A 25,719-nucleotide genomic window follows, 5' to 3' on the forward strand; every position below is an offset into this window, starting at 1 on the left:
AGAGGCAACTTTCTTTCAAACTTTGTGTTGATTCAAGGTGTTATGTGAACATTTTCTGGAGATTGATTGTGAGTTTTGAGGTGTTATACAAGAGGGATTCAAGCTCAATCTTGTAGACTTTGAGCTGTTTATTATGTTTGCAGTTTTAGATTGGTTTTCAGACTTGGTCTTGCAGACTTTGAGATGCTTATCATTTTTGAAGCCAGTGTAGAAAGCTCAAAGTAAGGAGGTAACTTGCAGACTTTGTGCTGTTTTTATTTTCTATGTTTGTGCATAAGAGGTGCAACATGTAGTTAGACTTTGAGCTGCTACATATTGTGCTTGGTTACAAGAAAATCATCTTAAAAAGTTGATAGGAGAATAGATAGTTGAAAACTTTGAGCTTTCTTTCTGTTTTCCCATCCCGGGGAAGTGACAGAGGTCTTTGTAATTTCATGGAAACCTTGTTTCCCTTTATGTTCCAAATCCTACAAAAAAGTCTCATTTTTGTATTTGCTGTTATTTATTTCAATAGCTATTACTTTTCTGTGAAGAGAAAAGAGTATAGTTTTTCTTGAAAGAAGAAGAAAGACAGTTGTTTCACCCATATTAGATTAGTTTAGTTTCTAGATAGGGGTAGCCTTCCCTAAATTAGGAGAGTATCATTATCACACACTGTGCTTGAAACCACATTTTTGCACATCCCCCAGGTGTACAAAATTTTCAACCAACATAGTCTACAATGTAATCTTATGCATCTTGTAAAACAAGCAGATATCCAACTGATTAATGATAGAAATTATCAAGTTTCAATTTCTCAATTTGCATGACAGTAATATCATTATACAATAATATTATAACCTTGTCAAACCTTTTGAAAAAGAGAGTAGAATTTTATATTTTTTTGGAAGAATGTGCTGAAGGATAATCATGTGATTATGATTTTGGTTTTTCAGGAAGAGCAGATAACATTTTCCCCATCTGCAATCGCAAGGGAAGTTATACTACTATTTTTTAAGCTTTATGATCCAAATGAAAAGGGGCTTCGGTGAGTAAAAATGTCTTTGGGATGACTTGTTACTAATGTCTTAGGCGAGCTCATATCATTGTGTGTTGAATGCTAAAGCATACTTATTCTGAATGTTCAGATACATTGGAAAACAACATGTTAAGCAAGACAGCAGGCCCATGGAAGATCTAGATAAGTTTAAAGAAATGGCAGGGCTTGAAACAGGTGAAGAAGTGGTGCTGAATGAGGTACATCACTATATACTAGATCCATTTGAAGATTGAAATAATTTTTTTTTTTGTTATATCTTCAGTTCTATCTTGGAAACTGGTACCTTTTGAGTTTTATACCTTTTGAGTTGTCCATTGGTTTATAAATGAGTAACTTAATAAGCTCTTGCATTTCCCTTTATGCTTTGAAATTTAACATTTGAGGAGATGAATAAATTTAGTTTATAAATTAATATTTATTCTGAATGATTTGATATATTTCTAATACAAATTTCCTCTATTACTTATTATTTGTGTGGTGCTCATCCACTTTTCAAATAAAGTTTAAAGTTGACAGTGTTATTTGCTATAGATGTGCTCAATAAAACACACTGCTTGCAGTTTTAGGCTCTTATGATTTACTGGACAAAATAAAATTCCTAATTACCAGCACTTTTGTAAAATTTAATACACATATAAGACATTAGCTCAATGCATTAGAATAGCTTAATTGCACAGAAAGCTAACCACAATGCCCTGTTACTAAATTTCAGATTTCAAAAAACATCAAGGAATGAATAAAGGTTAAGCAACGTTCATAAGCATTCAAGAGAAAGGATGAGAGATTTGGAGGCTTAGTTTTTGTTTTACCTTTTTTGATCATCTGTTGATTTTTTTAAATCATTTGTTAATGTTCCTATTTAATGTTTCTTTTCTGTGAGAACTTTCCCAATAGAGGCACTAACCCCTCATTCAAATCTCCACCTCTACAAGGATGATGGATGAACTTATTCACAATCTATGCTATAATTCTTCCACTCAAATTGATCTTTTAAATCTGCCATGAGATGACTATAACTCTCACACCAAATTTTCTTCACAATTTTGCTGTAATGAAGTTCTTTATACCACCTTCAAATTTGCTATAAACTTGATCACAATTCTGTCACAAAAAGATCACAATTTCTTCTTCACAATCTGCCGATTGTTGATGTGTGTTTTATGCACGATCGAACACAGAATAAAATACCAAAGTATTTTACCCTCTCTTGAATAAAATCACCTTAGATGCTAAATGTCTGATCAACTAAAATGATTCCAAGGTTTCTACGGTCAGTTCTTGGCATGGGGGTAACTCAAAAGTTGATGTGATTTGCTGTTTTCACTTAGCGAGTTACACAAATGTTCTTAATATGTTAAACTCATTTGTGAATGGACATGGGTTGCCAATGGTTTAAAAATAATTTTGCAATTTGAGCTCTTGATTTAATCTGACAAAGGGGTTTTCAAATAAAATGCAAGAGGATAAGAGTTTAGAAGATCTATTCTAAGACTATCTAACCTAGAATGCAAAAGGCAATGAACGATTCAATCAAATTGTACTAGATAAACAATTTAACACATGCTTAGTGTAATCAATAAACAATTTAACACATGCTTAGTGTAATCATCTAAGGTAGATTTATAGATGTTCAAATTACTACCATCAACATGTAATGTCCCCATTTTTTGGAGAGAAATTAATTAATTAGCTTGTCCAAATTATTGATAAATTTAATGGATAGCTTGATTAATTATTTTCAATTAATAATATTAAGTTAATTATTTATAAAGTTATCTAATAAATTAAAAATTAAAGATGACTTAATATTTAATTAATTTAATAAAGTGACAATTTATATATTATTTCATAAAGTCACTTCTAGAAGCTTCTGGATGTTGGGGTTAAAAGAAATTTAAGGGGATCAAGATGAAGCTTCAAAGGAGATATGGATTTTGGATTTGATGAACTGTCTGAGGCTTTGCATTAGTTGAATCTCTGAGGATGCAAACCTTCAACAGATTGATAGGAGGGCTGGACGAAACCCTAGTTCTTCTTCTTGGGAGTGGGAGATACTCAAGTTTTCCACATTGTGCATAACGAGTTTATGGTGGTTGGGAAGGACAAATCATTCCTTTCACTTGAACTTAATTTAGTTACTTCATTTGTCATGGTGAATAAGTATTCATGGTATCCTCAGATTTTCAGACTGAGTGCCCATTTGCATTGATTTTTTATTTGAAGCAAGAAGGCAAATCCATTATTAGATGATTGGAAGTGGAGTTGAGTGAAGGTTGGTAAGTTTTCAGATCTGAGATCAAATCGAACCTTCAGCTACAAGCCCACGATTTGCTACATATTCCATCACTGTAGCATTGTATCTTAGTTAGGAGGACAGCGCTGGATATAGGAGACAAAGGCGATCCTATTGGAGAGTAATTTGAAGAAAGATTTTATGAATTGCCGAGGTGTGTAGCAGGTCTGAAGTCAAGTTCGTATTTTGTCTCCAAATCCTTGACTTGAGTCAGATTTCATCATTTACTCATCCAACATTCACACTAAGGCCAGCAATGTTCTTGGAGGAGTTAGGTGATTTTGTTTAAGATATTTTGAAGGTGATTAGTGATGCCATATCAGTCCGAAAACAAAAATCGTGGCAGGGAGCCTATCCCTTCGAATTTGCTCATCTCTCACATTTTTGGCATCCAAATTCAACAATATAGACAGCGCTGCACTTGTAAAAGAACGGCGATCATTTTGGTAGATGAATGATGGACTTGCAGCTGTCATTCTTTAATATATCAGACCTTCTAAATGGCAGCAGGGGTGATTTTTGGATCAGGTTAATTTAGCAGATTAAAGGCTTCAAAATGGCAGGCTATTGCTTGCTTCTTCACACAACAAGATAGGCTATTTATTCCAGGTTCCTTTTTGGCAACATTCTATACATTCTTTCAATAGTCGTAATCCTCCATTGTTGTCCTTTGTCCTCAGAAAATTCTGAGTATTAGATAACAAGTGTCCAATCATTGGTGAAGGTATTTGATGAGATACTAGATCATTATATATGGTAATGAAGGAGGAATAAGACTGCATTCTAATTTCTATATTTTTCTGAGGATGTATGCCAATTGTTTGATCAAATGTCAGATAGCTGCAGGTGCATGATTTGTGTGTCAAATTTGGTAAAGAACACTATCAATCAATTGTATATGTATTCTTGGATATCATACTATCAATGGTAGTCATTTGTAGTTGTTCTTTCATGATAAATGTATGTTTGTTGAACTCTATATCAATCTGAAAACTTCTGAGACAGCAAACAACATAACATGTAAGTTGTCAGAACCATAGAAGCAATAATCGCCGATCAGACGCGAGTAATCGCGACTAATCGGCTATCGACAGTTTTCCCGATTTTTTCCCTCCAATCAGCTTTATAAATCGTTGACCGTTGGTCAACTATTTTTTCACGATTAGACGCGATTAAACCCCCCCAAAAATGCCAAAAAATCGCATCAAAAATCATGAAAAAATCGTGACTTAAAAAACCCGTAAACCCTAAAAAATTCCGACGAAAACATGTGAAAAAAAGAGGCGAAAAGTCTATAAAAACACGGGACTGTGAGGGAGTTGCATACAGAACACGGGACTGCGAGGGAGTTGCAGAAAGAACACGCAGGAGGAGTTGCTTGAAAATCGCGACAAGCTGAAGTGCTGCAACGCAACAGTGAGGAGGCGTAGCAACCTGCAATAAAGGTTGGACTTTTTAGAAATAATAAAATAGATATCTGTCTAACGTATTCGTTTGGTTTAGGTAGAAGATTTTATATTAAACAGTTTTGTTTTTTCATACTTTGCTTTGTAAACAGTTGTTAATTTTTATCAATATCTTTAAATAGAGCTAGGAAGAATGTATAATAATCTAAAATATTGATAACTTTCTTATACCATTGTATAATAATCTATAATAATTTAGATTGTTATACTTATCTTTCTAGCTCTATTTAAAGATGCCATTTCATTTTTTTAAAATATAAGAAAGTACAATAATCTAAAATATGGATTCACTTATCTTTCACCGAAAAACAACTGGAAGATAGTCTATTGATGCCATTTCATTTTTTTTAAGCTTTACTTCTCGATTTATAGATCATTTGGAGGTTTTAGGTTTATTTATAATAACTAAAATATTAGATTAAGGCTTTGAATATTTAATCACCGTAAAATTTTTTTATATTGTTGCATACTTTTACCAAGATTTTTTTGCTGTCCCCTCTAGAGGAAAATGATACGTCAACTAAGGCACAGATTTTTAGAATGATATTATCTTGGTAATATTTTTTTTGCATCTCAAACTTAATTTTTATTTTCTTTTTCAAAGTCTTTGCCGATTTAGTTGAATGGAATTGTAAGCCATAGTTGGACAATATTAAATTACTATTAAGCAGCCTCACAGAGTTGATAGATTGAAATCTGATTTAAACTAATTGTCTTAAGTTGATAGATTCAAATTAGATTCAAATTAACTGACTGTCTTTAGTTAAGAGACTGAAATTTGATTCAAATAAACTGTCTTCTTTAGTTGACAGACTGACATTTCATTCAAACAAATATAGCAGATAAGAAATAGAGTGAAATCTGGGTGTGATGATGGTTGTAAAGATAATAAAACAGCAGATATGACGTGCATGTGGTTCTTTGATATCTGTTGATCATCATTGGTTGTCTTTTCAATTCTCTTTATTGGTTGAAAAATACTCAAAACTGTAAATTTTAGAGTAGAAATTGTTGCAATTTCAACCGAAAACAATTTGTTTAAATATAAGGCATACGTTCATCCCTTGTAAATGCAGCTAATTTGACAAAAATATTTTTCAACCATGGAGCCATGGTTCCCAATCCAGATACAGTAGTTGCTTGTCTTTTATCTACTTCATGCATATGTGGTACCAAATTAAAGGGGATAGGTGAACGTATGCTTGGAAGACAAAAATAGAGAAAAACATTTTGTCTCAGAACACAAAAAACAGAGTTAAACATTTTTTGTCTTTTCTTTAACATTAGTAGTCTCTTATGGGATAACATGTTCTGTCTTTTTTTAATCTGCAATATTAAAATTAGTTGTCTTTTCATTTTGAACTTTTCTTTAATCTGGTTGTTCTAATTTTTTAAATATTAAATTTGTTTTACTCTGTTTTGCATTGGCAAGTGATACTCAATCAATAAAAGAACTTTATGATGTGGAGAATGCCCCATTTGAAATCATTTATCTAACTTGTTGGGGAGCCATTAAATACTGAATTAAAATACTTTTGCAGATCTGATTCTGGATCAGAATGCCACGTCAAAAAAACTTCGCATGGACACATTGCACAACAGTTCCTGGTAGCACGAAGGTCAAGTGCACTTGGTGTTTAGAAGATATCAGTGGTGGAATTTATCGTTTCAAATGGCATTTGTCCAAAGAGCGAGGAAATAACACCGTGATATGCAAAGCATGCCCTGCAGATGTCTCGTATCAGGAAAAACAATCTCTTGACGGGATTGTTGAGAGTAAGGCCAAAAAGGCAAGAATTGGGGTTGAACTAGGTTCTAGTTCTACAGATCCCAAAACAAACCATTTGGGTGAGGAGGATAGCGAAGATGGGAGTTTTAGGGAATGTGGGTCAACACCTAATTGTGTAGCACGTGGACCAAACACAGGTGGAGGAAACATTAATACTTTCTTCCAACCTTGTACTACTCCAGGATCACAAACCACTTTGGAGAGTACAGGATGGAGGAAAACTGTCACTGAACAAGCAAGGAAGGCAATTGGTAATTTTTGGTACTCCTCTCACATGGCATTCCATGCTTCCAGAAATCTATATCGGCAACCCATGGTAGATGCTATTGCAGCTGTAGGACTTGGGTTTCAAGCCCCATCTTATGAGTCATTGAGGGTTGTGTTGACGTGTATTTTGTACACTATCAAACACAGAATAAAATACCCAAGGGTACCTTATCCTCTCTTGAGTAAAGCCTCCGAATGCTGAAGATGTCGCGAAAGGTTCAATCGGGATGACTTCAAGGTTCTTGTATGTAGGGTCTCTACGTGTGGATAAGCTCTCTGTGGTATGATGTGATTTGCTGGAATCACAAGGGGACTTACACTTGATGACTGAACTTCTGATTTGCTTTGAATATTGCTGGAACACAGGCTCTTACTAGCTTTGATTTGAAAAAAGGAAAAAAGATGAGGGCGAGGAAAGGATCTAATCCTAACACTAAGAATGTAGGAGCAATGAATGATCTTTGATGAAATTCTAACTAAGTCTTGTTTTGACATCCCAGGACCATCTCCACAAGGTTAGTGCAATCTTCGAAGGAAAGCTTTATGATGTTCAAATCATCACTGCAAGCATAGACACCATCAGGTTGATGCATACCAATGAAGAAGCGACAATTGAAGTTAAGCTTAAGCTGAATGATTCCAGTTGACTACACAAGGCAAGTCTGCAATCAACAAACTGCTAGTAGTATGGATATACGAATTTCACCATCAATCAAACACATTTCTTCCACTCATCTAATAACACGAAATCAAATACGAGAAGTACAGAGACCATGCAAATTGTCGAATCGACCCATAAATTTCACCATTTCTTCAATGAAGTTACAAGTCTTTTACAACAACATCTTGGCAACAATCTTTGCCTTCTCTCTCTACTCTAATTGCTATTCTATCAACTAGCTAATCACCTTCTAACTACTCTCTATTCACTAACTCTATTCTATTACTTTCTATCTATTGCTTTCAATTATTTTTTACAAAATGAAGAGTCGGGGCTTATATAGTGCCCACAATACAATTCGATGGCTAAGATCAATTTGAGATCAATGGCCAAGATTCAATAATGAAAACCCTAATTAGGGTTTGTTACAACCATTACATAACATTTAATGCTCGACCAATGAAATAATTGTATTAATTGGACACATGTCCTCTTTGGAAAATTCCACCAATGGATAGTCGGGGTAGGTACATCGAAGTTTGTGCCACCTTCCATGAGTTAGGTACATTGAATCTGGACATGCTGAGGTGGACCAATCCGACTGGAGAAGTGATGACTAGGATGCCACCTCGTCTGACACTTGTAACTTGGTAGATATTCAACTTGATGTTGTTGAGAAGCTAGCTTTAATTAATTCATCTGGAACTATCTGCTTCTTCAACGAACCCTTTGATCCGACTTCTTTTGTCTCTGATGTGCACGATGATTGATGTACCTCGCCTTGGAATGCTGGATTGGAAGAGGTCGCCCTTGTTGATGTTTGATCGAAGAAAGCCATCCTTGTCAATGCTAGACTGAAGGAGGTCACCCTTGTCCTTGCTTGATCGTCCTTGATGAGAACCTACCGACTTGTAGATCCTCCGGGATTTGGAGTCACCATCTTGATACCTACACAACATTTCAAAATTAGTAATATATCTTGAAATCTAAAAAATTAAACTTTAAAAGGAAGATTCAAGATTTTAATTAGGAAACTTCATGATAAATCTTGAGTTATTTCCTAATTAACCATGCAATACTTAGACTTTTCTAAAAAATGTCTAAAACAATCAAACCTTGAATAAGGGTGTCAAGATGATTTTGCCATACCTCCTCTTGAGAATTAACTCTAAGAAATGATGTAAAAATAGATGAATTTTGCTAGGCAAAGTGTAGATCAAAGCTCTCCCTTGGATAAAATGCACCTCCTTTAGCTTGGAAAAGAACTCCACCTTCCTCTTCAAAAATCTAGAAATTTGCCTTCAAATACCTTCAAAACATCTGGAATTTATCATCCAATGTAGCAAGAAATTCTCCTCTCCGATAGCTTTCAAGATGAATTTCGCCCTCTACTAGCTTCTCCACATTTAGTAGAAATTCGCTCCACTCCTCTGGATTTCGCTCCTCAAATTGCTCTCCAATTTCGCACTTGAAAGGATGATTGAATGATTTAAATTGTGAAAAAACACCTTCCAATATATAGAGCGCTCACCTTCCACTTACCCATGAGGCGGACCTAGCAAATAAAAGGTGAAATAATAAATAAAAACCCAAAAGGAGTAGGCCGACTTGTCAAATTAAGGCAAATAATGCCTTGTGCGCTCCACATTTAATTTTTTAATTTCACAAAAATTAATTTTAAATGCCTTTATAATAGAAATTCGATTTTTTGAGGCCCAAAATTAATTTATTAAATGCCAATTTAATTAATTTTTTCAAATATTCCAAAGTTGGCAATTTTGGCATCTAATGCGATTTGGAGGATATTAACGCCCAAATATGGTAAAAAATAATGAATGCCATTAACTTCGCTCTGGTCCCTTGGAGAGGGACAGGAGCACTTTTTCATTTTTAGGCTAGGATTCTCAATTTTTTGAAGTCAAACCTTTGTTCACCATGCTTTAGAAGATCCTTCCCATCTCATACAACTTTGCCTTAGCATAATCTCGGAGGGAATTAGTTGTTTTCATAAAAAGTGCTCTGGTCCTTCAGTGAGGGACGGGAGCACTTTTGAGTTCATTGCATGAATTCTTGATCACATTAATCTTCAATTTACCCTCAAGGCGTAGAATATTACATTTCACTCCATCTTGAGCCTTGGTGATAAAAATATCCTTTCAAAATGCAAGGTAAATGGTCATATTTGGAAATTGCGCCCTGGTCCCTTGGTGAGGAACGGGAGCACTTTTGCCAGTTGTCGTCAAAATTTGCAACTCTCGCATCTCAATTCCACTTCAAGGCATTTTAAACACTTTTTCAAACTTGCGCCTTGGCCTCAATTTGTCCAAAATTGGTGAGAAAGGCTAGATAACATGTTAAGTGCTCTGGTCCTTCAGTGAGGAACAGGAGCACTTTTTCAACTTCAAGCTTATCCGTCCTTTGCTAGCTTCCCAAATTATCTTCAATGGGCTAATCATGTCCTCTTCCATTCATTTCAATCACAAACTTGCCTTGGCCTTGCAGGAAATTTACACTTTTTTGGAAAATCGCTCTGGTCCCTTGGAGAGGGACGGGAGCACTTTTTGCATCTTGGCATACTTCTTTGTCCTTTAAACCTCTCAATTGCGTCTAAGGCATAAAACATCATTGGTCCTTCCCATCCAAGTCAAGTTTTGCCATAAAATATCAAACAAAGAGGAGAAACTTGAAAAAGTGGCATGGTCCTTCAGTGAGGGACGGGAGCACTTTTTGTCATTTGGGTTGATTTACTCCTTTGTGAACCGCTTAAATTATATTCAATGGACAAAACATGCCTCCCTTAACCTCTTCAAATCATAAAATCACCTTAACCTTGCAAAGATAGTGTGAATTTGAAATTCAGTGCTTTGGTCCTTCAGTGAGGGACGAGAGCACTTTTTGCCCTCTAAGCCAAATTGTCTCACTTTTCGTCTTGAAATTCCTTTGCTAGGGAAGATTTCATCTTACTTCACGCTATGAATAAAAGTTAATGTCCAAAAGAGGTCTAAAATTGTGCATATAAAGAAAAGTGCTCTGGTCCTTCTGTGAGGGACAGGAGCACTTTTTACCTTCTAGGCAAAAACTTCATCATTTTATTGTTTTCAATCAAGTCTGGATGCTTTATCATGTTCATTTCGTCCTTCACTATGCCTTTGATGTTTTAATTTGACCAAACAAGGCCAGGAATGGCTCCAATAAGTCTTTTCGCCTTTGTCCTTCAGTGAGGGACGGGAGCACTTTGCCTTGGTCCCTTGGAGAGGGACAGGACCACTTTTTCCTTCAATCTTCAAAATTCACTATTTTTGTGCCTTCAAAATCTTCAAAAGTATCAAGTCGTGTCCAATTATCATTCTGGAAGACCCTGCACAAAACAAAATAGAAAAGTCAGTGACAAATATGCATAAAATAACATTTGTGCTCTGGTCCCTTGGTGAGGGACAGGAGCACTTTCTTCCTTTCTGGCTAAAATATTCAAAATTTAGGTCTTCAATCATTTCACAAGGCAAAGTTAGACCATCTTCAAGGCCCAGAATCGGTTAGCAAGCTCTCGCAAAATCAGAAATTGCACTTAGAATGAAATTCGTCCTGGGCCTCCAGTGAAGGACAGGAGCACTTTCTCTATTTCAGGCATCATCTTGCCTCCGAAAATTGATCAAAATTTACCTAGGCAAGAATATACAATTTCATCTTCAAAATGCTAACACTTAAACAAATTTTGAATTTTCCCTCAAAAACCCTAACTAGACCTAACCTGAGACATATCTGACTTCCTGACAGACTTATCTTACTTCAATAATCAACCCTTGGAAGGACGCTCAATAACTTTCAAAATTTGACTGGACTCAGCTTAAAAAATATCCAAAAGAAACCCCTAAGGCTTAGCCCTAGCCCAGACAACTCACTCACTCACTCAAAACCCTAAAAATAGAGAGAAGAACAGGCAAAACAAAAGCAAAAAGAGGGGGGTCCCCATTTAAATGGGGCGATGTGTGAAAACATCACAACAAGTTGGTATGCTGAAAGATGCAGTAGAGGATGTTCAAGATGTTGTTAAACAACATCGGTAACAACATCGGTTACAGTGCGCTAGAACTGGTTGCAGTATCATGTCAGATGGTTGGACAGATAGAAGGAACCGAACTCTCATTAACTTCCTTGTCTCTTGTGAGATTGGCATTGTTTTTCTAAAATCTGTGGATGCATCTAATATGATGAAATCCACAAATGCATTGTTTGAGATGTATGACGTGGTAGTTATGGATGTAGGGCCACAAAATGTGGTTCAATTTATCACAGACAATGCTGCTGCTTGTGTTGCTGCAGGGAGACTTCTGACAGATAAATACCCCTTGATCTAACCCTAGAGGACATTGGAAAAATAGAATGGGTTAAGGCGGCCTTTCAGAAGGCTCACAAGGTTACCAAATTTGTTTATAATCACACGAGGGTTTTGGCTATAATGCGCTCTTTCACAGGAGGCAAGGAGCTAGTTCGACCAGGGGTGACAAGATTTGCAACATATTTCCTTGCATTACAAACATTATGTGAACATAAAGGTAATTTGAGGCGAATGTTTGTTTCAGCTGAGTGGATGGAGTCTGGCTTCACAACTCAAGAAAATGGCAAAGCAATTGCAGAGTATATGTATTCTACCACCTTTTGGGAATCAATTGAGCAGATCGTAGAATTTTCAGAGCCTTTAGTAAAAGTCTTGAGACTAGTGGATGGGGAAAAACCCCCCATGGGATATGTGTATGAGGCCATGGATAGGGCCAAGGAGGTGATAAGGAGTAAGCTGGAAAATAACAGGGATAGGTATATGCCATTGTGGGACATAATTGATAGGAGATGGGATGGACAGATGCACACTCCTCTCCATGTTGCAGGATACTTTCTCAATCCTTTATTATTCTATAAGACTGACTTCTTGGAAATTGATGCTGAGATCAAACGAGGATTTTTCAAGTGCTTGGAAAAAATGTTTCCTGACTCGGAAAAATTTGATGCGGCTACGATGGAGTTGGAAGTGTACAAGCATGCTAAGGGTTTTCTCTCTTCAAGGGCTGCTATACAAAGTAGAAAGACTATTCAACCAGGTAGACTATAAACTTTTAACAATCTCTTTATTTTGCCAACATGCTCATTAAACTCATTAAGATTATAAGATATTATTAGTCTTACAATATCATCTCCATATGATGTGTTTTTCAGCTGCATGGTGGGCTTCTTTTGGAGACGAAATACCAAATTTAAGGTGGATGGCAGTGCGCATTTTGAGCCAACCGTGCAGCTCATCAGCTTGTGAGCGTAATTGGAGTGTTTTTGAACACATACATTCCAAAAAACGCAACCGCCTATCACAACAATGACTGAATGACTTGGTATTTGTTCATCACAACCTTCGCTTGAAGATAAGGAAAGCTCTAGGTGAGAATATTAATATATAGTTGCAGTTTTTGAAATTCTATTCACTATTCACTATTCATTGTGTTTTTCACTTGTAAGGGAAACACTAATTTCTACATGGGCAAAATCAGGAACTATTGAGGATGGCTTGCCAATTGACCTCGATGAGATATATCCAGAGTGTGAGTTGATTGCTGCTGAAGATGCTGATGATGATGATGTTTATGATGATGATAATGTTGTTGCTGATTGTCCACTTGAGACTGAAGATTTTGATATCATGAGGCAAGCCAACTTTGCTCCTCAATGGATGGATCGAATTAGGACAGGTTCTCACCTGGGAGCTTCATCATCCGAGCCTCCTGCCCTCTAGCATGCCATTGCCTACATTTGATATTTTGGAATTTTGTACTTAGTTTACAAGTTGACTTTGTTCAAAGTCACAAACTATATTGTAATTGACATTTTGACATCTATCACCATCTAGATATTATTTATGGTGTAGTATATTTTGTGCAACGTAATCGATGATATGAATATAAACAATGGAAATCTATTTCCTGCAATTCATGTGTTCAAGTGTCTATTTTATTTGCCTACAATATCTCTATGCTATGGAAATGCCTTAATATATATAAAAAAAGTAGTTTTTGATTGTTTTTTTACAATTTTTTACATTTTTTTGTAAATCCGATTTTTCCCGATTTTTTCCCGATTTTTGAAAAAATCTTATACTTTTGATTTGCCGATTAATTCCCCAAACGATTATTGCTTCCTTGGTCAGAACAGCATAACACACAGTTTGGGGAGAAAATATTCCTTGTGTCAGTCATTATAGGATAGGGGATATTACACAACACGAATACAATCGAGGCAATGCATACCAATGGACAATCAATAATTGAAGTTAAGTTAAAATTCAAATTCCAGTTGACCACACAAGGCAAACTTACCATCAACAAGAAGCTCGTGGTATGGATTATATGAATTTCATTCAAATGCATTCAACACTTCTTTCATCCAATCTAAATTCTAATCTAAATTTGGAGGCTATGAGAACCACAAATGCATACAAAATCTAAACAAAAACCATCAAAATTCAATGATTTGTATTCCAACTTACAGCATGTAGATGACAATTCTTAAAAATCTCTCTTACAAATGAGAGGCAAATGGGTTTATTTAGAGTCTCAAATGAAATGAAGGGCCAAGATTCATTTAGAATTAAGGGCCAAGATCTTGCCAACACAACCCTAAAATAGTCGTAATTAAGCTTTGCATAAGAAATGGAATAAAAAAAGGAGGTCCAATAGGATGACACCTAGTCATCAAGCAGGGAATCTTCTAGAAGATTCTGACTTGCATCCCTCTCTCTAGTTGCATACTCCACGAATCTGACCAAGACTGAATTGAGTTCTTCCATCATGACACTGGGTAGACCTTGTTGTGCATCGATCACATCCAAAGCATTTGAGCAAGCATCAAAGACACTTTCCCAATCCGGCATAAGCTTTCGTAGATTGTGTATGTGAATTAAAAGAGAAATGAAATCATTTATTTGATTCTTCTTCAAAGATTCTAACTGACGGAAGTAGATAAACTTCATCCTTTCTTTCAATTCTTCCAAGTTCAAACTGTTGGAAGTATAGATATCTAGTCCTAATACCTCTTTAATGGATGTAAGGATCTTGGATTGTATCTCTTGGCTTGATCCTTCCATCGCCGTGCAATTATGATCATAAGCGGACTTCCGCATGGCTAATGAACAATACCATCCTTGAAAATCATAAACATCTGCTAGAATAACTTCCTCTTGGATCAAAGTTGGTGTAGGGATTCGCTTCAACACCTTTGTTGTCGGGAAATATGTATATCTTATGTTTTGGGAGTAATGTTATTTGTTAGTAGTTAGTTAGTCGTCCCGAAGGGCAGTTGGACACGATAGTTGGTCGCACCCCTTCGGATATTATATATTGCGTACCTTTCCTTCGAAGTGGCATCAGAATAGTGGTATCAAATGTGATGTTATGGCACTTGATGTATATGGACTGTTGAATTAATACAGAGACTGGTTCTTTAATATATTTCCATTATGTTTTGTGTATTTACTTTCTGCGTTTAATCGTTTACCCGTATGTGGCAAACATTTGGCGCCGTTGCCTAGACATACTCGGGAAAGGAAGGAATGGATGGTGTACAGACACGATGGGCCTACCCGTTGGTGAGATTAACCTAGAGGTCGACGACGCGCAAACGGAACAATCGTCATTGGGACTCAGTGCGTGGTGGCAAGAGGCGAAGGGGAAATTGAACCCTGTAATAATCCCGGCACAATGTTGATATAAATTGTGGCTGAAAGGGAAAATAAAAAGAAAGTTTTTTTTCTTTTTTGTGTACATGGTGTGTGCTTGCTATGTACGGAAGTGATTTATGCCAAATATACTAAATAAGGACAAAAATAAAAAGATACAAAGTGATGAATGGGAAGTGGCACAAAGAGCGTTGAATCTTAGACAACAAATAGAACGAAGGCGTAGGCTAAGGTAGCTTGCTAAGGGACAACCGACCGAGGGGTTGCTCGAAGGGAACTCAGGAGGTGTCACGGAGGTTGCGGAGGCAGAGATAGATGGAGAGAATTACACTCTCTACATTGTCGTAGGGTTGCTCGAAGGGAACCTAGGAGTCACGGAGGGTGTCGAAGGAGAACTCTACAGTTCGCCAGAATACCACCGTAGGGTAAGGAGTCGCGAAGAGTTGGTGGAACAAACAAGGCGAAGTCTAAACCTGATCGACGCTACCAGAGACCTACTAAAGAACTTGTCCATTTCGGAGGACAACCGGAGGGAGATGACCGAAGGTGACGGTACGGCTGACGGTGCCGAGAGAGCACAAGGGTACCGTACGGGAGGCAATTTGTTCGATTCGGGGTCAACAACCTTCTCCGGAGGACCCACGAGTTGAGGGTCAGGTGCAGGAGGCGGAGGCAGAGGATCACCAGGTACAAGCACACAAGGCACCAGAGGAGCGAGCCCCAGTGGTGGGATGGCAAGTAAACAAAAGCTGCCAAAGTTCAATGGCGACGGGAAGGAAGATCCCGTCCGCCATTGCCGCACTTGCGAAACCATATGGTCAGCGAACGGTGTTACTGACCAGGACGAGTGGGTAACACAATTTCCAGCAACCTTAAGGGGAGTGGCCATCGACTGGTACTCTGATATGGATAAGACCAAAGTCGACACATGGCCCGACTTGAAGAAGGAATTTGCGATAGAGTTCCGCCTCCTCAGAGACGACAATGAAATAGTAGCCGAAATCTATGGCACAAAGCAGAACAAGAACGAGATTGTCTGAGCCTATAGTCGGCGACTCAAGGAACTATTGGGGAAAATGGAGAGTCAACTAGCGGATGGGTTGAAAAAGAGATGGTTCGTGGAGGGACTGAAACACTCCATCCGGAAGAAGATGAAAATTGTTCCACCAACCTCATACAAAGATGCATATAATAGAGCGATGGATCTCGAGAGCGAGACCAAGACATCGAAGAAGAAAAAGAAGGATAGCTCGTCCAAGGATGATGACTCTTCCGAGGGAAGCAACAACGATGGCGAGTCCAATAAAAAGGTGCAAGCCCTGCAGAAGGACATGTTGAGGATGATGAAAGAGCTGAAGGTTATGAAGGGAGGTCCGAGCAACCGATGAAGGGGAGCTTTGGTGCATGGAATGTAAGACGGATGGCCACACGAAAGGCTCCTGCCAAAAGAAGGCTTATTGTGATATATGCCAGTTGATGGGGCATCCCACTAGGGAATGCCCCTACAACATGAAAACACGAAACCAACAAGTATTGCTTACGCAGGAACAACCAACTACATCGGGCGGTACTGGTAGCTCCCAGGCGAACATCAATGCAACATCGGGAGGCTATCGAGATAACTGTTGGAGAGGACGAAACAACAATAACAATACAAGGAGCCGGATCCAATACAACTCCAAAGGCCGATCGATGGTACAATGCAGAGCATGCAACTAGTGGGGGCACTTCGCCCGAGACTGCCCGAAGGGAGAGGCCACACAATATTTGTGCAAATGGTGCGGACCGGGAGACCACGAAGACGCCACTTGCCCGAAGTCCGGCGTCAACTTGCTCAATATCGAGGAAACCAAAGAAGAAGTGCTGGCCATAACCCGTGCCCAAGCTAGACACGCAATGTGCCCAGACCCGGAGACGGAGAAGCGAAGGGTACGGGAAGCATGGGAAGAAATTGAGAAAGAGATACGAGAAAGGGCGAAGGCGAAGGGTACGACGGGTACTTCCAGCCGATCGGAGGCGGAGAAGGCTATACTAAATCAAATTTTAAAATTGGAGGTGCATGTGAAGGTACACGACCTCCTCCAGACAATGCCTCAATTACGAATGGCGTTGCTGAATAATCTCTCCCAACCACGCACCAATACCAACCACCGCACAGATGTTCCTGGGGGGTCTGCAATAGACCCCATGCTGCGGCAGTTAACACTGGAAGGAACCCAACCATTGTGGTGATGGGTATCCTTGGCACCATTCTAACCGATACCATCGTCGATGGTGGATCAGGGGTGAATGTTCTTCCAGAAGAGACCTAGTGGAAGCTAGGGAAGCTGACGCTGTGGCCATCTACATTCAATTTGCTGGAAGCAGATCAACATGGAATCAAACCCATCGGGACACTGATGGGCCAGCAAGTTACCATCGGGACGCAACCCTTCATACTGGACTTCGTGGTAATCCCACTAAAGAAGAAAGGGTATGATGCGATCTTAGGGAGAGGGTGGTTGGTGGCAGCCAAGGCCACCCACAACTGGAAGAAGAACACTCTGTCTATGGAGAATGGAGGAAGGAAGTTTATCATAGACCTTGGGATGCAGTTGGTTAGTGAGGAACTGGCATTGTCCTCGGAATCAGAGGGTGAAGGAGAAGGTGACTTGAGGGACGAAGGACGGGGCTGCAGGGAGCCCAACGACAAAGGGATTCTCAAACTAGGAGAGTGCTTTGAGGATGAGACGGGGTCATTGAATGGGCTCTTCCACTGGCAGATGGAGGATTACGAAATGTTCCAGAGCTACAGGCTCGAAGTAGAGGAACCAGAGCAAGCAGCAGAGGAGGTGTACTTGCCGGAATACAGAGAATATTGGAAGGGAGATGCCCCAAACCTCGGTGACGTAGATAATCCCAAGATCATTCGTGTCGGCAACGATTGGAACCCTGTGTGGAAGGCCGCAACCTTCAAAATCTTTATTATTCTTCTTCTTCTTATGTATAGGAAGGAGACCATGGTTCCTGTAGAATTTATGGTTCCAGGTCTTCGGATGGCCATTGAAAATAGACTTGCCATCAACGGGTCCAAATTGAAACCCTATCACGAGAAGCGTGCAGGGGACCCGATAGGCTGGAAGGACACCTGAGAGTCCGGAGGGGGACTTGAGAGGATGGAAGGGGACCTGAGAGGCCGGGCAGGTGACTCAACCAGCACGGGACCAAAGAGGGAGACTCTCGGGCGAGGCAAACTGAGAAAGGGCAAACCCAGAGGCACGGGACCCGAGTCGAAGATTGGATTAGGGATTTGAAAAAAAAAAGAATTGAAATTTTTTTTGAAAAAAAAAAAAAATCTTTGAAAGTGGCAGTGGAACCACCGTACGGTGAGACTACCGTGTGGTGGGAACTCGTGCGGTGGAACCACCGTACGTTGGACCACTGACGACGGAGGACACCTGCGGTGAAATACCACCATACGGTTAAACTGCGTTGGGCGTGCGGAAGGAGGATTGTACGGTGTGGACGGTTGGTCATGTTGTCCGTACAGTGTGATCCGTACGATGGAGGGGTGACCGTACGGTAAGGAGGGTGTTGACTGCATGGGAAGGTGACCGTATGGGGAGGTTGTATGGCCAGGGTGCCATCGGGGACATTACAGTGGAAAAAAAAAATGATGACCAGATTGAAAAATCATTCGATGACGTCTGGAGCCAGGACGCTAAAAATATTAGAGTGGAGAAGAAGGGTTTTGGCATCTTAAAATATCACAGAAATGATTTATGAGCCCTAAGCCCTGCATTAAGGCGTATGCAGCATGAGTCTGCGGTCCACGAGGCTGCTCAAGTCGAGTTGGAGAGGGATGTGGCTAGTCAGCAGGCCTCGTGGGCAGCAGAGAGGGCACAGTTGTTGGCGCAGCTTGAGATGGCTCGAGCAGAGAAGGCCGAGGTGGAGACTCGCCTTTCGGCGGAGCAGAGTGTGAGGAGCCTCGTGCAACAGGAGTTGGATGCAGTCATTGTCGAGAGGAGCTTGTTGCAGGCTCGATTGGTCTGTATGACGGAGATAGCGGATACGAAAGAGGAGTTACTGGAAGCCGCGCATATGGTGAAGACGGCTTTGGAGAAAGTGGTGGTGGCAGAGCGTGATGTGACTGCACGTACTCAGCAGGTTTACGAGCTCCGCGCCCGCTTGGTGGCCCAGACACAGGCATCTCAGTCTTCTACTTCAGGGACGCTTCCTCAGCCCCCTCCTTAGTTTTGTCTTAGATGTATATTTTGTATGGGTTGCATTGTCTCCATTTTTGTTGTTAGTCGTCAGAGATTTCTTTTTTTGGGGGGATGATGTTGTCGGGAAATATGTATATCTTATGTTTTGGGAGTAATGTTATTTGTTAGTAGTTAGTTAGCTGACGGGTAGGTAGTTGGAGTCGCAACGGTTGTGTCGCACCCCTTCGGCTGTTATATATTGTACTACCTGCGGGTATTGAAGGGGCTGATGTTTACGATAGATAATACTATGGACATTGGGTGCATTTGAGTCATTAATGGAAAGCTTATTCTCGTATTTATCTTGTACTTGCATTGTTCATTTCTGCATCCCTTCTGTACTCTTTCTGTTTACCCAGTGAGGCAAACAACCTTGAGGTTAGGAATAGTCTTCTCTTGCATTGGTTGGAAATCATCCAAAACTCCTTCCAGGTATTGCATCTTGAATATAAGCATTAACGTCTTATCAAATGCTTTGACAAACTGAGCTAGAAATTGTTCGCTTGTTTTGAAACATCCTCAATCCATTTTCCAACCTCCTGATGTGTATTCGTTGCTGCCTCACAATCAAAGGGGAATCTGTGATTGATAGCAATGGGTGAGACAAAAGTAGGATACTCATGCCTTTGGGAATTCATCCCTTCAATATATTCCTTGAGTCTCTTGTTCTCACTCTCAAGCATCTGCTTCTTAATAGTCCTATACAACCACGTCTCAATTGCCTTGACTATATCATTTAACTCTTGGGATTCTTGTTTCTTTGTAGTAGGTCCAAGGTCAATTGTGGTGACTTTATAATCCATAGGAGTGATCGCATCTCTAGTCTTATCACCCATCGTGACAGACACTTGTGCAATACGCACACCCGCATTATCTCTAGTAATCTTAGAGATCACCTTAGCTTTCTTCTATTCCTTTTCCTTGCCAACCTTGGCTAGGAAGTCATCAATAGCCTCTGTGGGCTGTGCCTCTATCGTCTTCTTTTTCTCCATGCTCTACAGCAACCAATCAAGAATAGTAGAAATTTCCATCTTGTTCTTGAGGCCCAAGTCTTGATTAAGTCCTCTCAAGGCTGAAATAACATCATCCATATGCTTGTCCTTAGTTAAATCTACCACATTGTTGCCCAAGTTGACCTCTAAACTAAATTGTGGGAGATCTTGACTGTTCCTTATCATCATCATGTGGTGCCGATTATGTTATAGCATGTAACTCTTGATTGTTTTCTGGTAGGATTTCCATATCGGAATCTTGTTTGGACTCATCGTCCTTCTCTGTCATATCATTCTCTTTCACTGATGAGGAGCTCATGGTAGACTGAGGAGTGTTAGACCTATACTTCTTTTTCCTTGAATTATGGCTGGCAATCTCCTTGCCTCTAGCTTGCAATTCTCCACGAATGCCTTTCCTTATTTTGGGAGCCTAACTCTCATCATTATGTGTTCTTACATTACTGTTTGTCCTTTCATCATCATTGAGAGAGGACTCCTCATTTCTCATCTTCTCATAGGTAAAGGTGACTTTCAACTTTCTTAACTCATTGACATACTTGTCCACCCATTCCTTGGAGTAGTCATTCACTACTCTCATCAAAACATTCAAGTCTACCAACTCAGGTTGCGTCCAGCTAGGCAATAGGATGGGCTTGTCTTTCTCATTTATTTATTGCAAATGGACATGATCACCATCATTCTAAACCTGATCTGGAACAGAGAAGAGATTACACTTCCTCATGAAGTCCACTAACATATGAGACCATATCTTCCTTCTATTCACACATCGCCCCATTGCAAATGGGGACCCCTACTTTTTTGCTTTCTGGGTTTCGCTTTCTAGGTTTTTAGGATTTTTTCTGTTAACCTTTGCATTTTGAGTGTCGCCAGGGGGATCACTAGGATGGCAGGCTCTGCTTGAGCCAGGGTGAGTCCACAGGGCCCCAGAATTAAGGTTTCTTTGAGAGTCTTCCTTAGGGCCTGGTTTTGCTCTTGTTGCTAATTGTGTCTTGCTTGGTGAGTGAATATCATCTTTGAAGGTCTGAGTTAAGTCGAGTTGGTAAGTGATGAAGTCTGGAATGTCATCCTGATCTTCAAATGTCCTGAAATTTGGCTAAGTCTGGAATGTCATCCTGATCCTGAAATTTGACTAAGTCTGGAAAACTGAACAATCCTCCAAAAACTAGATTTTGCATTATAACTCTTGGAGGTCCGAAACCACTCTCAAACATCTTGACGGTATATATGGAATATAACTTAAAGTATAAGAATTCCATACATGAATCCTGACAGAGAGACCAAAATGTCAAATTTCGCTCCTGACCCTTCCAAAGGGTCCAAAGCGATTTTCGCTCCTGACCCTTCCAAAGGGTCTAGAGTGAAATTCTCCATAAGACATTCTAGTTTGACCCAAACTTAGAACTAACTCATTCTGAGGCATTATTGAGGGAAAATCACTTGTTTGGATGAAGAAAAGTGAGAAATGAAATCAAGATTTGAGCTTGAATGTGAATTTCGCTCCTGACCCTTCCAAAGGGTCCAGAGCGAAATTCTCCCTAGACACCTTTTTTCTCCTTGTTTGCATTGGAAACCTTGATTCCTTGGGTATGGTAAGGGCAAATTGACATATCATTGCCTTAGGAAGTGATTTGAGGTGTTTGAAAGTGTGGATCTTGTCTAAAGCATGAATTTCGCTCCTAACCCTTCCAAAGGGTCCAAAGCAAAATTCACCTTTTCCTCTATTTTGCTCTTTCATATGGCCAAGTTTTGGATTTTGAGGCATACTTGAGGAGACTTGGATGCATGTTTGCCTTGGAAAGAAGGTTTAAGACTACAAAATGGTGAAAATCAACCTAGAATGGAAATTTCGCTCCTGACCCTTCCAAAGGGTCCAGAGCGAAATCTTCCATTTGACCTTCTATTTTGCCTAAAATGATGAATAGAGTTTGAAAGAACCTTGAAATTGATCAAGTTTTTGAGAGAATTGGATAAATTAAGATTTTCGCTCTTGACCCTTCCAAAGGGTCTAGAGCAAAAACCCTCATAACCCTCATTTCCTTCTTAATTTTGGCTAAGTGTTGGTCTCTAAGGCATGTATGGAAGTGTTTGACATGTTTTTTTTTGCCTAAGGGAATGACTAGAGGTGGAGGAAATTGAGGATTTTAGCCTAAAAAATGAATTTCGCTCCTGACCCTTCCAAAGGGTCCAGAGCGAAATTCTTGAAAACACTCATTTTCCCCTTAGACAAGATCAGGACCTTGGTGGAGATGCAAGAAGAATGGTTTATGTTTGCCTCCCAAAGAGGATTGGAGTTGGAAGAATCAAGGATCAAGCTCAAAACATGATTTTCGCTCCTGACCCTTCCAAAGGGTCCAGAGCGAAAATCCTTATAGCTCTTATTTTCTTCCTTTTTTTGGCTAGGCGTTGGCATGTTGGAGGGTGAATTGGTATGTTATTGCCTTGAGAGGTAGTTGGATGCTTTGAAAGATGAAGATTTTGCCTAAATCATGAATTTCGCTCCTGACCCTTCCAAAGGGTCCAGAGCGAAATTCTTTATTAACCTCATTTGCTTCCATGCTTGGGCTTCAAACCTTGTTCCTTAGGTGAAGAGTGATGGATTTTTGCCTTGCAATCAAGATTGGGATTGAAAAGATGAGTGATCAAGCCTAAACCAATATTTTCGCTCCTGACCCTTCCAAAGGTTTCAGAGCGAAAATCTACCTAGCCCTCATTTTCTTCCTTGATTGATCAAATTTTAATATCCAAGGCATGTTGAAAGGAAGAATGGACATGTTTTTTCCTTTGGGAATGTTTGAAAGAGATGAAAGGTGGAGATTTTGTCCTAGAAATGGAAATTCGCTCTTGACCCTTCCAAAGGGTCCAGGGCGAAATTTCACTAGAACCACCTTTTTTCTCAATTTTAGGCCAAGCCTTGTGCAGACTAAGGTGAATTGTGATGAGAGAAGTCCTTAGGTGTGACTTCAAGTTGCTAGTGATTATCAAATTTGAAGGAATTGAGCCAAATCATGAATTTTGCTCCTGACCCTTCCAGAGGGTCCAGAGGGAAATTCCTAAAAACACCTATTTTCCTTGCAAATCAAGTCAAGTTTTTGGTTTTTATGACATGGATGGAAGTGAGAAGGTGTGTCCTTGCCTTTTGAAGTTGATTGAGGTTGAAAGAATGAGGAAATAAGCTCAAAACATGATTTTCGCTCCTGACCCTTCCAAAGGGTCCAGGGCGAAATCCTCAATTTCACCTAATTTGCTCATGATCAAGGTCATGTTGTGGATTCCTAGGCTTTAGAGGAGAGAATAATAGTGTATGCTTGCCTTGGAAGTCATTTTGGAGTAGAGACATGATATATTTTGTCCTTAAATGCAAGTTTCGCTCCTGACCCTTCCAAAGGGTCCAGAGCGAAATTCTTAAAACCTCTATTTTGCCCCAAATTTACATCAAGCTTGGTGTTGGTTGAGAATGAGAGCATCCTTGGACATGTATCTAAGCAAGTATGGTCACAAAGTAATAAGAATTTGAGCCAAGAATGCAAAATTCGCTCCTGACCCTTCCAAAGGGTCCAGGGCGAAATTCTTATAGGGCCTGTCCCTGGGAAGGATTTTGAATGAACTTTATTTAAAGTCTTCTTGTTGATGATTTATGGTAAAAATGTTTTGTTGAAATGAATATGTCATATGTACTTAATCACCTTTTGGTTTATTTTGCAGATGGAGAAAACCAGCCCAACATCATCAAGGACGACCACTTCCAGTCCATCGTCATCAAGGACGTTCCACAGGCAAAAGGGAAGACTCAAGGTGTTCAAGGAATTGCCAGCTGCCTCCAGAACCTTTCGCCACACTAAGGAACCACAATATGACAATGAAAGGCGTTGCCATCATTTCAAGGAAAGATACACTATCCATCCATTACGTGAAAGACAGAGGAGAATCAAATAAGGTCAGTGCAAGGGTCCGTTGAAGAAGCAGATAGTTTCAGAAGAGTTAATCAAAGTTATCTTCTTAGTGTCATCAAATTCAACATCAACCAAGTTACAAGTGTCAGACAAGGTGGCATCCCAGTCATCACTCCTCCAGTCGGATTGGTCCTCCTCAACATGACCAGATTCAATGTACCTAATTCACCGGAGGTGGCACAAACTTCGAGGCACCTACCCCTGCTTCCTATTGGTCATCACTCCTGGAATGTAATTTTCTCATTGGCTAGAGGAACTTTGTTGTAACAAACCCTAATTAGGGTTTATATCTTGTAATCCTAGCCATTGATTCTAAATCAATCAGAGCCGTCTATTTGTAAAGGGTTTCTCTATATAAGCCCTGGCTCCTCATTTGTAAAGGTTAATAGATAGCTAATAGTTAATGGTTGGTTAATAGAGAATAGATAGTAGTGAATAGTCAGAGAGTAGGAAATAGTTAGAGTAGAATAGAAAGAGAAGGCAAAGATTATTGCCAAGATGTTGTAAAGGACTTGTAAACTTCATTGAAGAAATGGTGAATTCTATGGGTCGATTCAACAATTTGCATGGTCTCTATACTTCTCAAATTTGATTTCATGTTATTAGATGAGTGGAATAAATCTGTATGATCAATGGTGAAATTTGTATATCCATACTACTAGCAGTTTGTTGATTGCAGACTTGCCTTGTGTAGTCAACTAGAATCATTCAGCTTAAGCTTAACTTCAATTGTCGCTTCTTCATTGATATGCATCAGCCTGATGGTGTCCATGCCTGTAGCGGTGATCTGAACATCATAAAGCTTTCCTCAGAAGATCGCACTAACCTTGTGGAGATGGTCCTGGGATGTCAAAGCAAGACTTAGTTAGAATTTCATCAAAGTTCATTCATTGCTCTTACACTCTTAGTATTAGAAATAGATCCCGTTTCAACCCTCCTCCTTTTTCCTTTTTTTCAAAATCTAGGACCAGTAAAATCTCACGTTCCAGCAATATCCAAAGCAAATAAGACGTTCAGGCAGTCAAACGTAAGTCCCCTTGTGATTCCAGCAAAATCACATCATACCACGAGAAGCTTATCCACACGTAGAGAACCTACATACAAGAACCTTGGAGTTGCCTCGATTGATCCTTCGGTGAAATCTTCAGCAGTCGGGAAACTTTGTTCAAGAGAGGATAAGGTACCTCTGGGTATTTTATTCTGTGTTTGGTCGTGTACAAAAGACATATCAACATAACCACAAGCACATCCATGAGATTAGCCCCATAGTCCTCTATGTCTAG

The 25,719-nt window shown here is 39.5% G+C and overlaps 2 protein-coding genes across 5 annotated transcripts in view; both read left to right on the forward strand.

Annotated features, from left to right (window-relative positions):
- The window catches only part of LOC131049650 (ubiquitin C-terminal hydrolase 13), a 205,001-nt gene that overhangs the window by 160,144 nt on the left and 19,138 nt on the right, over positions 1–25,719 (forward strand). For all 4 annotated transcript variants that reach the window (XM_057983710.2, XM_057983711.2, XM_057983712.2 and 1 more), the window contains 2 exons: positions 936–1,027; positions 1,128–1,236. In XM_057983710.2, the coding sequence (XP_057839693.2) occupies positions 936–1,027; positions 1,128–1,236 (201 nt within the window). The remainder of the gene's footprint in view (positions 1–935; positions 1,028–1,127; positions 1,237–25,719) is intronic.
- Positions 8,719–13,439, forward strand: LOC131049651 (uncharacterized). Its single transcript, XM_057983715.2, has 3 exons — positions 8,719–12,608; positions 12,724–12,939; positions 13,050–13,439. Exons 1-2 carry the CDS (start codon positions 11,972–11,974, stop codon positions 12,879–12,881), a joined length of 795 nt encoding a protein of 264 aa, XP_057839698.1. The 5' UTR covers positions 8,719–11,971; the 3' UTR covers positions 12,882–12,939; positions 13,050–13,439.

This window comes from Cryptomeria japonica, chromosome 8, assembly GCF_030272615.1.
Source record: "Cryptomeria japonica chromosome 8, Sugi_1.0, whole genome shotgun sequence".
NCBI classification, from domain to species: domain Eukaryota; kingdom Viridiplantae; phylum Streptophyta; class Pinopsida; order Cupressales; family Cupressaceae; genus Cryptomeria; species Cryptomeria japonica.